The sequence below is a fragment of the Artemia sp. Qi Xiang Cuo genome, chromosome 14, assembly GCF_049724085.1.
Source record: "Artemia sp. Qi Xiang Cuo chromosome 14, ASM4972408v1, whole genome shotgun sequence".
Taxonomy (NCBI): domain Eukaryota; kingdom Metazoa; phylum Arthropoda; class Branchiopoda; order Anostraca; family Artemiidae; genus Artemia; species Artemia sp. Qi Xiang Cuo.
This window is the reverse complement of record NC_142807.1, coordinates 42752976-42765483: the sequence shown is the minus strand read 5'-3', so window position 1 is coordinate 42765483 and position 12508 is coordinate 42752976. Positions and strand designations below refer to the sequence as shown.

The window sequence follows — 12508 nt, the reverse complement described above, 5'->3', positions numbered from 1 at the left end:
CAAGTTCAATGTATTTTTCATCCCCAAGAAAAAATCGAGCATGAATTTTTGTACTAAATTTATAAAACCTGCCGCTGGGACTGCGAGGGTAATGTCCAGATATATAACAGCATCAACCATCATTCTCTATTTTCTCCTAATTTCATCATCCTCTCCAACATAGCAACCTTTAAGTTGGTCTTTATCTGCCGTTTCGTAATCTGTCGTCTGACATATCTCCTCCATTTTGCAGTCTTCTGTTTCCCAGCTATTTTACATTTTCAAACTTTCCTTAAGCAAACTTTCTCCGGCTACAATTTCTTGTTTGCCGCAATCCTTCATTTGGGTTATATGGCAGTGGCAATTTCGGAAAAATTCTTTACGAGCTACTTTTTGCTATCTTGGAAAGGGGTTAGCTTAGAAAAATGAAACTTTCAGTAATGAATCCAGGGCCAAAAAAGTTCTCTGGGAAGGCATTGCCAAGCTACTATGTTAAACCTCTTCTGGTTTCTATGTCTTAGAAATTTTCCTACTCAAAAGGTCTATACCTATTGGAATTTTGACAAAACAATATTACACCTTAATTCTGAGGTTTCAGTTTTTTTTCCTCTGGTTTTAGTTTTCAAAATGCAATTCCTGTTATTTGAGTAGAATTTTAAGCTGTAGCAATGTTGTTTGTTTTTTTTTGATTAGGAAATGTATTTGCAGATCTTTGAAACCTCATAAATTGGGATTGGGCGAAATTGTGAAGCTGAAAATACTTTCTTGTACTCCATTTAAGCAGCAGATCTATTTTGCAAGGTTTCACTTTTAAAACACAAATATTTTCAAAGGTCACCAAAGGTCAGTGCCCTCAAGAGGAAAAAGAAATGGAGGTATGTGCTTCAAAATAGCTTCCCGGGACATACTTTAGTCTGTAAATACATCCCTAAAAGTTTTATTTTCCTAGTCTAACCCCATTCCAAGACAACAAAAAATGGCTCGTCTAGAATTTTACCGGCAATTTTAATAGCGTTTGTAATGGCTTGCTTCTGATGTTTCCAGCAATCTGCAAAACCTGCATTAATGTTTAGTTGAGTCAGTAGCCTTTGTTTTACAAAATTTTGTTTGGAAGCTATTTTTAGCATTATAGGAACGTTTAGTTTCTCAATAATCTGGATTTCCCCCATTTTGTTTTCTTCAGATTCGTCGGAAGTATTGCGAAACTTGATCCTATAAATCCAATAAGTAAAACCTACAAAACACAAAATGCTTGTTATAAAAAAAAAGAGCAAACTGACGATAATACATTGTATGAACTTGTTGCCGCTACTTTTTACGTCATTTGTGGTTATGACCTACGGTTATGGCGTCATTCATAATCTTGTATATGGAAATGCATTTTTTTTTTTTTTTAAATCGATTTTATTCAAATACTGTTTATTGTTATTTTTACAATAGCGTGTAGATGTAGCAATTTCCTTTAGAATGAGCTCCCTATGATGTTCCAGTGCCCTGTTAACTCCAGAGAAGGAGAAATCAGGAAAATTTCCTTGTTGTTCTAGCCAAGGGACTTTAAGTTTCCTGTATGGAATTTTCACCCAACGTAATTCTAACGGTGTACTTCGTGTTTCGATCCGACATCATTTTTAGGGGTTTCAAGCTATTTTTTTTGTTACTACGGGCCGTGTTCATCTTATACTAGATTTCAGCTAGCGCTGCAACGATGATATACCAGCATTCAGTTCTATATATAGATAATTTCGGAGACCACACTGCCTTTCCATGACGATAAAATAAAAGTTCGAAATAGGGATAAAATCCTTTTTAATAGACAGTGTATAGAAATTAACAAAAATACCAGATATTTCGGTCACATATAATCTTGGTCGGTAAATGCAGCGGTTTTACCGACTCGTGCAGTGCTTTACGTATCGTATTCGAAATGGACATTATATTAATTATTGATAAAACAGTCATTAAAAATGACCAGCCATTCGGTAAAATCCCTAGCCCCTTCCACAAACACTATGGCTAGTAATGCCCCTAGGTATGGGTCCAGAGGCTCAATAATCTCCTGGGAAGGTAAATTTAAGTACCCATTTCTACCCTTTCCCCCTCTAAAGGACACTGACCTTTTGCAATCATTGTGCTATTAAAGTGAAACCTTGAGAAACACACGTGCTGCTCAAAGGAGGCAAAAAGAAATTGTTTTGAGCTTCACCCCTTTGCTACATACTAATTTACAAGATTGTTAAAGATTTGAAAATCTATTTCTTATATTTAGGAAAAAAGCCTTAATATTGCTGAAAATCCTGCCGAAATAACAGAAATGTATTTACAAGAAATGGACCCTATAAAAAAGACTAAAAATTAAAACTTTTGGTAGCCTAAACATTTTTACAAAATTCAGAAAGACATGGGAAAGGGTAGAGATAGTAGCTTAATAAAAACTTCCCGGAGGGTAATTTTGGCCCTGGATTCATTCCTGAAAGCTAAATTTGCCTAACTCGGCTACTTTCTAAGATAGCAAGAAGACCCTCAAGTAGAATAACCTAATTTTTTTCCGATGTGAAACATTAGGAATTGATGTTTTACTAGGCTAATCCGAAGTTCCTTTTAATAATCCAATTTTAATTAAATACAAACTCAAATTTTATCAAGCGGAAGCGTTATGCCAAACAGGTTTGAATTTTGATGTTGATGAAATGTTCAAATCTCGGATTAAGTTCTACTTTATCGGTAGATTTAAGCAGAGATCTGTCTCTACCAAGTAGTGAACTGTGAATAGTGCTAATGCTAGCAGAACAAGGACATAGCAGGTTAGGAAAAGTATAGTTTTATAGCAAGATTTTTTATAATTCCGCACTATCTTAAAATTCTAAGTAAAGTGCAAAAAAATTGTGGCGTAAAACTAATATTTAGATTAAATGAGTAATTTTTTCGCTTGCAAGTTTCAATTTTTTCTATTTGTAAGCTTCAAGCTTATATCCAATCGAAGTTGATAAAGATACAGATCTAGCTGATCTTAAGTGATAATACAAAATAATCAGCTTTTAAGTAAAATGAATAGCAGCTCCACTAATAATGAGAATGATAACTTCAATAACCTCGTATGTATTGCCGATTTTCCTTTTCTTCAGGATTTATATTCACAGTCGGTACTAGAAAAGCCATTAGATAGTCTCATCTATGACGACAACTTGGAACTAGTAAAACAAAAGGCTAACGAAATAAATGAAGACATGATCACAGCTAACATACCAGAAATAAGTGACGCTATCCTAGAAGAAATTTTAAGCAGTCTAGACAGCATCATTCAATTACCGGAGTCCTCTATCCCTATTCCATCAGACATTTCATGCATCAGTGGTCCATCAGATGGCCAGTTTCAGATGGCCGAAGAAAAACAGTCGACGGTCGCAGCAGCTGAAATACACCGTGAGCCAGATCATCGGTCAGAAGCTATGGCAGGGAAAACTTTTACAATTCCATATTCACTGGATGATATATCGCCAAAACTAGAATCTCTGACAAGTCCAAACCCGCTCCAAATTTATGATTTCTATTCTATGCAACAAGCGAAAGAGCTTGCTAAGTTGCCCAAATTCCAGCCCACTGTGAGACTAACTCGCTACACAGGCAATCTAAGAGACAATGCTTTACGTTTAAAACCCACTAACGCGACAACAAAAAGAAAAGTAAACAAGAAAACTAACACAAAGCACATTGCGTCTTTGAAAACCCAGAGTCCGCATCAAATTTATGATTTCTATTCTGTGCAAGAAGCAAAAGAGCTTGTTAAGTTGCCCATTTTCCAGCCATCTGTAAGACTAACTCGCTACACAGGCAATCTAAGAGATAATGCTTTACGTTTAAAACCCACTAACGCGACAACAAAAAGAAAATTAAACAAGAAAACTAACATAAAGCACATTGCGTCAAAACTAGAATCTTTGAAAACCCAGAGTCCGCATCAAATTTATGATTTCTATTCTGTGCAAGAAGCAAAAGAGCTTGTTAAGTTGCCCATGTTCCAGCCTTCTGTAAGATTAACTCGCTACACAGGCAATCTAAGAGATAATGCTTTGTTTGAAACCCAAAACGCGACAACAAGAAAAGTATCAAGAAAACTAACATAAAGCACATTGCGTCAAAACTAGAATCTTTGAGAAGTCAGAGTCCGCTTCAAATTTATGATTTCTATTCTAGGCAAGAAGCAAAAGAGCTTCTTAAGTTGCCCATGTTCCAGTCTTTTGTAAGATTAACTCGCTACACAGGCAATCTAAGAGATAATGCTTTGTTTGAAACCCACAACGCGACGACAACATGAAAAGTATCAAGAAAACTAACATAAAGCACATTGCGTCAAAACTAGAATCTTTGAAAAGACAGAGTGCGCTTCAAATTTATGATTTCTATTCTATGCATGAAGCAAAAGAGCTTGTTAAGTTGCCCATGTTCCAGTCTTTTGTAAGATTAACTCGCTACACAGGCAATCTAAGAGATAATGCTTTGTTTGAAACCCACAACGCGACGACAACAAGAAAAGTATCAAGAAAACTAACATAAAGCACATTGCGTCAAAACTAGAATCTTTGAAAAGTCAGAGTCCGCTACAAATTAGTGATTTCTATTCTATGCAAGAAGCAAAATAGCTTGTTAAGTTGTACGTGTTCCAGCCTATTGTAAGATTAACTCGCTACACAGGCAATCTAAGAGATAATGCTTTGTTTGAAACCCACAACGCGACGACAACAAGAAAAGTATCAAGAAAACTAACATAAAGCACATTGCGTCAAAACTAGAATCTTTGAAAAGTCTGAGTCCGCTTCAAATTAATGATATATATTCTGTGCAAGAAGCAAAAGAGCTTGTTAAGTTGCCCGTGTTCCAGCCTATTGAAAGATTAACTCACTACACAGTCAATCTAAGAGATAATGCTTTACGTTTAAAACCCACTAACGCGACAACAAAAAAAAAATTAAATAAGAAAACTAATATAAAGCATATTGCGTCAAAACTAGAACCTTTAAAAAGTCAGAGTCCGCTTCAAATTTATGATTTCTAGTCTTTGCAAGAAGCAAAAGAGCTTGTTAAGTTGCCCATGTTCCCGCCTACTGTAAGATTAACTAGCTACACAGACACTCTAAGAGATAATGTTTTAAGTTTAAAGCCCACTAAAGCGACAAAAGAAAAGTAAACAAGAAAACTAATATAAAGCATATTGCGTCAAAACTAGAATCTTTAAAAATTCAGAGTCCGGTTCAAATTTATGATTTCTATTCTATGCAAGAAGCAAAAGAGCTTGTTAAGTTGTCCATGTTCCAGCCTTTTGCAAGATTAACTCGCTACATAGGCAATCTAGGAGATAAGTCTTTACGTTTAAAGCCCACTAACGGGAAAAAAAAAGTAAACAAGAAAACTAACATAAAGCACATTGCGTCAAAACTAGAATCTTTGAAAAGTCAGAGTCCGCTTCAAATTTATGATATATATTCTGTGTAAGAAGCAAAAGAGCTTGTCAAGTTGCCCGTGTTCCAGCCTATTGTAAGATTAACTCGCTACACAGGCAATCTAAGAGATAATGCTTTGTTTGAAACCCACAACGCGACGACAACAAGAAAAGTATCAAGAAAACTAACATAAAGCACATTGCATCAAAAATAGAATCTTTGATAATTCAGAGTCCGCTTCAAATTTATGATTTCTATTCTGTGCAAGAAGCAAAAGAGCTTGTTAAGTTGCCCATGTTCCAGCCTATTGTAAGATTAACTCGCTACACAGGCAATCTAAGAGATAATGCTTTACGTTTAAAACCCACTAACGCGACAACAAAAAGAAAAGTAAACAAGAAAACTAATATAAAGCATATTGCGTCAAAACTAGAATCTTTAAAAAGTCACAGTCCGGTTCAAATTTATGATTTCTAGTCTTTGCAAGAAGCAAAAGAGCTTGTTAAGTTGTCCATGTTCCAGCCTATTGCAAGATTAACTCGCTACACAGGCAATCAAAGAGATAATGCTTTACGTTTAAAACCCACTAACGCGACAACAACAAAAAAAAGTAAACAAGAAAACTAACATACAGCACATTGCGTCAAAACTAGAATCTTTGAAAAGTCAGAGTGCGCTTCAAATTTATGATTTCTGTGATATCTATTCTGTGCAGGAAGCAAAAGAGCTTGATAAGTTGCTCCCATGTTCCAGCCTACTGTAAGATTAACTCACTACACAGAAAATCTAAGATATAATTTTTTACGTTTAAAGCCCACTAACGCGAAAAAAAAAATTAAACAAAAAAACTAATATAAAGCATATTGCGTCAAAACTAGAACCTTTGAAAAGTCAGAGTCCGCTACAAATTTATGATATATATTCTGTGTAAGAAGCAAAAGAGCTTGTCAAGTTGCCCATGTTCCAGCCTTTTGTAAGATTAACTCGCTACACAGACAATCTAAGAGATAATGCTTTGTTTGAAACCCAAAACGCGACAACAAGAAAAGTATCAAGAAAACTAACATAAAGCACATTGCGTCAAAACTAGAATCTTTGAAAAGTCAGAGTCCGCTTCAAATTTATGATTTCTATTCTATGCAAGAAGCAAAAGAGCTTGTTAAGTTGCCCATGTTCCAGCCTATTGTAAGATTAACTCGCTACACGGTCAATCTAAGAGATAATGCTTTGTTTGAAACCCACAACGCGACGACAACAAGAAAAGTATCAAGAAAACTAACATAAAGCACATTGAGTCAAAACTAGAATCTTTAAGAAGTCTGAGTCCGTTACAAATTTGTGATATATATTCTGGGTAAGAAGCAAAAGAGCTTGTCAAGTTGCCCGTGTTCCAGTCTATTGTAAGATTAACTCGCTACACGGACAATCTAAGAGATAATGCTTAGTTTGAAACCCACAACGCGACGACAACAAGAAAAGTATCAAGAAATCTAACATAAAGCACATTGCGTCAAAACTAGAATCTTTGATAAGTCAGAGTCCGCTTCAAATTTGTGATTTCTATTCTATGCAAGAAGCAAAAGAGCTTGTTAAGTTGCCCGTGTTCCAGCCTATTGTAAGATTAACTCACTACACAGGCAATCTAAGAGATAATGCTTTGTTTGAAACCCAAAACGCGACAACAAGAAAAGTATCAAGAAAACTAACATAAAGCACATTGCGTCAAAACTAGAATCTTTGAAAAGTCTGAGTCCGCTACAAATTTATGATTTCTATTCTGTGCAAGAAGCAAAAGAGCTTGTTAAGTTGCCCATGTTCCAGCCTATTGTAAGATTAACTCGCTACACAGGCAATCTAAGAGATAATGCTTTACGTCTCACTAACGCGACAACAACAAAAAAAAAGTAAACAAGAAAACTACCATAAAGCACATTGCGTCAAAACTAGAATCTTTGACAAGTCAGAGTCCGCTTCAAATTCATGATTTCTAATCTGTGCAAGAAGCAAAAGAGCTTATTAAGTTGCCCATGTTCCAACCTATTGTAAGATTAACTTGCTACATGGGTAATCTAAGAGACAATGCTTTGTTTGAAACGACAAAAAGAAAAGTATCAAGAAAAATAACATAAAGTACATTGCAGTGATTTGCCAAATAAACGCCACCCGGTGTTCCTTAATGAGCCCTTTAATTAAAGTAGATAAGGGTCCATGCTGAAAACTTACTTAAAAATGGCACTAGCAATCAAACTTTCCGTTCAAATTAGCTTTCTTCTAACATTCTATTACCACTAGTTCTATGCGAATCCACCTGCGATACAAAAAGGGGAGAAAGGGGACGCATCAACGCAACCCATGCAAAAAGTAAGTTTCTCTGTCTTTCAGGGTGGGTGACTCCAAACATCCTGTACAGTGTTTTAACCACAGTGATTCCAATGGTGCACTTTCAATTTGAGCCTTCGTCATTTTCGAGGAGTTTCAGGCTCTTATTCTAAATCCCATAAATTCGTTTTCGCAATAAACTTTTACTATTAAAATTCACCAGAATAAAGGTCAACATTCGCGAATCAACTCAAAATGAACTTTTTTTCTCTCACTAGACAACCTTTTTAAAAACATATTTCTAAACCTCCGATTACTATGGGCCGTGATTCACTCCTTACTGATTTACGTCTGTTACTGCAACCATGATTCTTAAATTCATTCTACAAATGAAATAAGCTAACTTCACAAATGAAACAACTTGAACCAGTTTCTGCGACCAACGTTACATGGAAGAAGAACTTGCATTATACTCAATATCACCGAGTGTTCTTATCTGTGAGACCTATCAGCATTCTTTAGATTCTTGTACTCACGCGAATGAATGCCTGGTCTGATAAATTTCACAGAGCAGGGCTCAAAACCTCTTCAAGAGGAACACGTCTTCAAGAGGAACAACATCTACAGCAAGATGTTGGCCACATGAAAATAGAAGTGAATGAGCTGCTTCATCACTGCAACATAGTTGTTGTTTACAGGAGCTGCAGCTCAAGCAAATCATTATAACGACTACCATTAATGACATGACGCACTAAAAGTACAGTCTATTTATTTATCCTAGCTGTTAATCTGTAGCATGAGATAATTCAACCACTGATGATAACCCCACCAATGAAGCGATTGACGTCGGCTAAGATTCTAGGGAACTTAATTTTAATAGTCTTTAAGTTCTTGTGCAGGCGTCTTGCAGTTGTTTCTTCTTCTACCCCTTTACAATTAGATGCAAGCAATACAGGTTTACTGCCACATTTCTGTGAGGTTGATCTCTTGTGCACTCTCAGAGTGTGAGATGTAAACTAAATTTATAGGCCTAAGATTATTTTAGAGTTTAGTGATAACAACACACCAAGGAAGCTTTATGGCGAAAGTGTTTTAGTCTTTATTTGATTTTGGTGGAAAGTCTTACATATTCAGCCCAGTCTTCATTATCGCGCCATAGGTGTTCAGCTCTTTTTCAATCAGCCAATCGACCGATAATAAAAACCTCTTGTAGTAAATATTTGACTTTAACAACAGCGTCTCATCGAGACACAGAGTACTTCCAGCGCCAAGTCCATGTGCTCTTAGTTCGGCACTAAATTGTTGACTGAATTTCTACAATGGCGTAATATTAAGCACAACAATCGATATATACAACCCATGGTAGTTGGTCCCATAGATCAACTACTAGCATTATAGAAAAGCACCTCCATCTACTTTGACTAAAAAACAGTATATATTCTCATAACCAAGTAACTTTAAATTGTGCTTATCCATGAGCTTAATTTCCACTAGGTATCAATCAGCTGTGATCCAGTAACATGTCTCAACTTAACAGCTTAGAGCACTCATCACATGAAATTATATTAATAGATATTTCTAGTATTTTTCTTCTTTCTGTATCATGAAACTGTAGACCAGCGTAGAATAGTATAGGCGACTGTAGAACTGAGATCTACCAGCGAAAAAAGGAGATAAAGTATAACAAATCTTAAGGGGAACTAGAAATTTCACATTTCCTCAAAGCAGTCAAAAAATCCAAAATTTTTGGACAAAGCAGTACTCAGACCTTTTTTTTTCTCTAGAAAATTTTCGGGACTATCATGGAATACCACACGTTCCTGTTGAACCAATATTATTTTTGAAACTATTCACAGTTAATGAAGAATGAAAACAATATAATGCCTCATATTAGTGCGATTTTTTCAGTCGATACCTTTCGTAATCAGGACTGGAACACCGTCAAAATAACATTGCAAACTCAAAAGTGGAAAAAGTACCTTTCATATTTACATTGCACTATATCTTTAGGTCATTTCTACATTCTTGATATTCGGCGAACCAGCACATTTTTTTAAATAAGATGTTTTCTCTACTTGCATGTTCATACAATGGATTAAATAATTTAATTAAATTTACTTTACTGGTAACGACATTAAAATTCAAATAAACAGTAAAACTGAGATTAACTACTGGGTCTGTGGTAAGCTGTCACCCTTCGGTCCGGAAATTTTCTCGTTAATTGTATATTTCCATCGCCACCACGCAACCTGTAAAATATAAAACAAACTAAAATAGAGAATATAAAGTATACTTTAAAATTAAATTTAATAATCCGCTTGTTAAAAACAAATTATTTAATATTCAATAGCTCCAAAAATTTTTCTTCGCTTTCAGAACAAAAACAGAAGTTCAAGATGTTTGAAACTTATAGATGGCATTGAACCTTTGAATATCCAAACGTACATATGCGTCTTGGAATTAAACATGGAGTTATTTATAACTATGCACAGTTCTAAACGTCTAAGCGCCTGCATTAGAAGGTGATTCCCGTTAGTTGGCTCTATTCACGTGCAGACATGAAAAGTATAAGAAAGTTTTATATGCAAATTTTGTCTTAATTAATTATGTTAGGAATTTGAAATAAAACTGAAGTTTTTCGCTATCATCCAGTTTACTTCTATACAGAAGCTAACTTGCTTAAACATGGAGGTCAAAGCAATATCACTTGAAACGTTAAATGACAGTTTTCACATCATCAACACTAAACTTTTAAGCAATTAATTTCTTCCAACATGAGAAGATGGAAATATCATTATTTAGAAGATTCCCACACAGTGTTTTGTTCTAATGACAAGTTAGACATCAATAGGGTTTGTGAACATAACCATTAAATTTCTGGTTTATATGTTTGAATACTTTCCATGTCGAGATACGCAAAGATAAACCCAAAACTTTGAAAACTGTGGGACATGGCATTTTCGGGGGTATTCCAGAGACTTTTACTGTCAGAGCCACCTGGTTAAGGTTAAAGGCAATAGCCTATATCTCATTTCAGACATTGCATGCAGCAAGTAAGTTTCGTTATAATGTGACGAATTTAATGTGTAGTTTGGCAGGCATATCCTGTTTCGTCACACGGCTTAGGGATTGATATCGAAATTCAGTTGTTTTTTTTTATGAAAGGGGGGGGGGAGGGGGTAAAGGACATAAAATTTGTGTTTGGGGAAAGAGAGGGGGACTATTAATGTTTTAATTTCCCGTTGCACTGTAGTCAATTTGTAAGGAAATAGAAAGGAGATTCGCAACATCTTGAAAGAATGGAATTGGGTATTGTAGTTGAAGTTTTATTGGCCATAAGAAGGGGCAAAGAACATAAGAAAAAAGAATCCTATTATAGTCTATTTTCTCATTATATAGTCTTGTAGTGAAAAAATCCGTTTAAGACGGAAAGGAGGGGAAGAAAAAGAAAGACACACCGAAACAGAAAGACGAGCCATCGAACGCTAAAAATGAATTTAGTATAGAAAAAGGCTTGGAGTTAGATGGACCCATAGCCACTATTGGAATATGTATCTTTGTTCTTAAAAACAAAATATAAAAGAAGTAATGATAGGGACGCATCGGCTACTGCGGAAGCTGGGAGCATATCTGTACATATGAAGTAGCATACAGGATCACATATATATCTATTTTCAAACATAAACAACAGCATATTGTACTTAGTCTGTGAACACAGAAGGAATGATCAAAAAGCCATTCTTTGTCTGAATTCTTTCAAATATTTCATGCAAATCCTAGGATACTAGATCTCTGTATCACTTATACCTTCCCCCCCCCAGCTTTTTAAGTACTACTTTTGGCCTATATTTGGCACACAGCTTTAAAACTCCTGACTAGGGTAAAACGAAGCATCATTTCATCTCCCCTCCTTTATTGCAATTGTAGGCCCCTGTTCATCGATTTTTGTAGAGCGGGTACTTCCAGCTTTTCTTGAGGGGGAGGGGGTAGAGAATCTTTTTTTTAGTTTGTGAGCCTTAGGGAAGTATGAAGTAATTGTGTATACCTTAAAATTGCCCTTTCTTAAAAGGAAATCTTCTGCCTACAAAAAAAGCTTATAGGTAACGAAAGGGCTCACAATCCAAAGTTCACATAATGGGGTTTAAATTTAAATTTTGCATGAACAGCGTGATTTACGTTAATCAAACATTTGTAAGAAAAAAAAACAAGAATAATAGAATAATTAATGCCTTCATTCTATCTCAATAATTGGGGAAGGAGTTCAGGGCAGGTCGGATGTAAAGTAAAGTAAATCCCATTTGTTCATCAACATCTCGACCATCATAATAGTCAATAACGTAACGCACATCTTTTCCACATCTATCCACAATCCAATCGTGACGATCAAATGGCAGCTCATAGCTGTAATGAACAAGTAATAAAAACGTTAAATCCGCTTTCATAGAGAGTATCTTCTTAGAAGGTCGCTAAAGAATATTTTCGAAAACAAATGGCACGACTTGACTTGCAGCTGTGGCCTACGCAATACACTTAATTAGAGCCATCTCCATTCCACTTGGGTTGATTGTAAGGACTTTAGATGATGACTAAGTTGGTTTTGTCTTACGTTAGCCTAGCATGGAAGGACTAGAATCCGACCGACGAAATGATGTAACATTTCCAAAACGTATATCGCGTAAATTGTAATCTGTTATCCTTTTAATTTCCGCTAAATTTATTGATATGTTTTGATATGTTGTTCTCTAGTGTATTATTCCTATCACTAGTTTTAGTAA

The 12508-nt window shown here is 35.5% G+C and overlaps 1 protein-coding gene across 1 annotated transcript in view; it reads right to left on the bottom strand.

Moving 5' to 3' along the window:
• Positions 1 to 9901: 9901 nt before the first annotated feature.
• Positions 9902 to 12508, bottom strand: part of Cchl (Cytochrome c heme lyase) — a 37708-nt gene continuing 35101 nt past the window's right edge. The window contains 2 exon segments of the mRNA XM_089099943.1: positions 9902 to 9982; positions 11963 to 12134. Coding sequence (XP_088956069.1) covers positions 9902 to 9982; positions 11963 to 12134 — 253 coding nt within the window.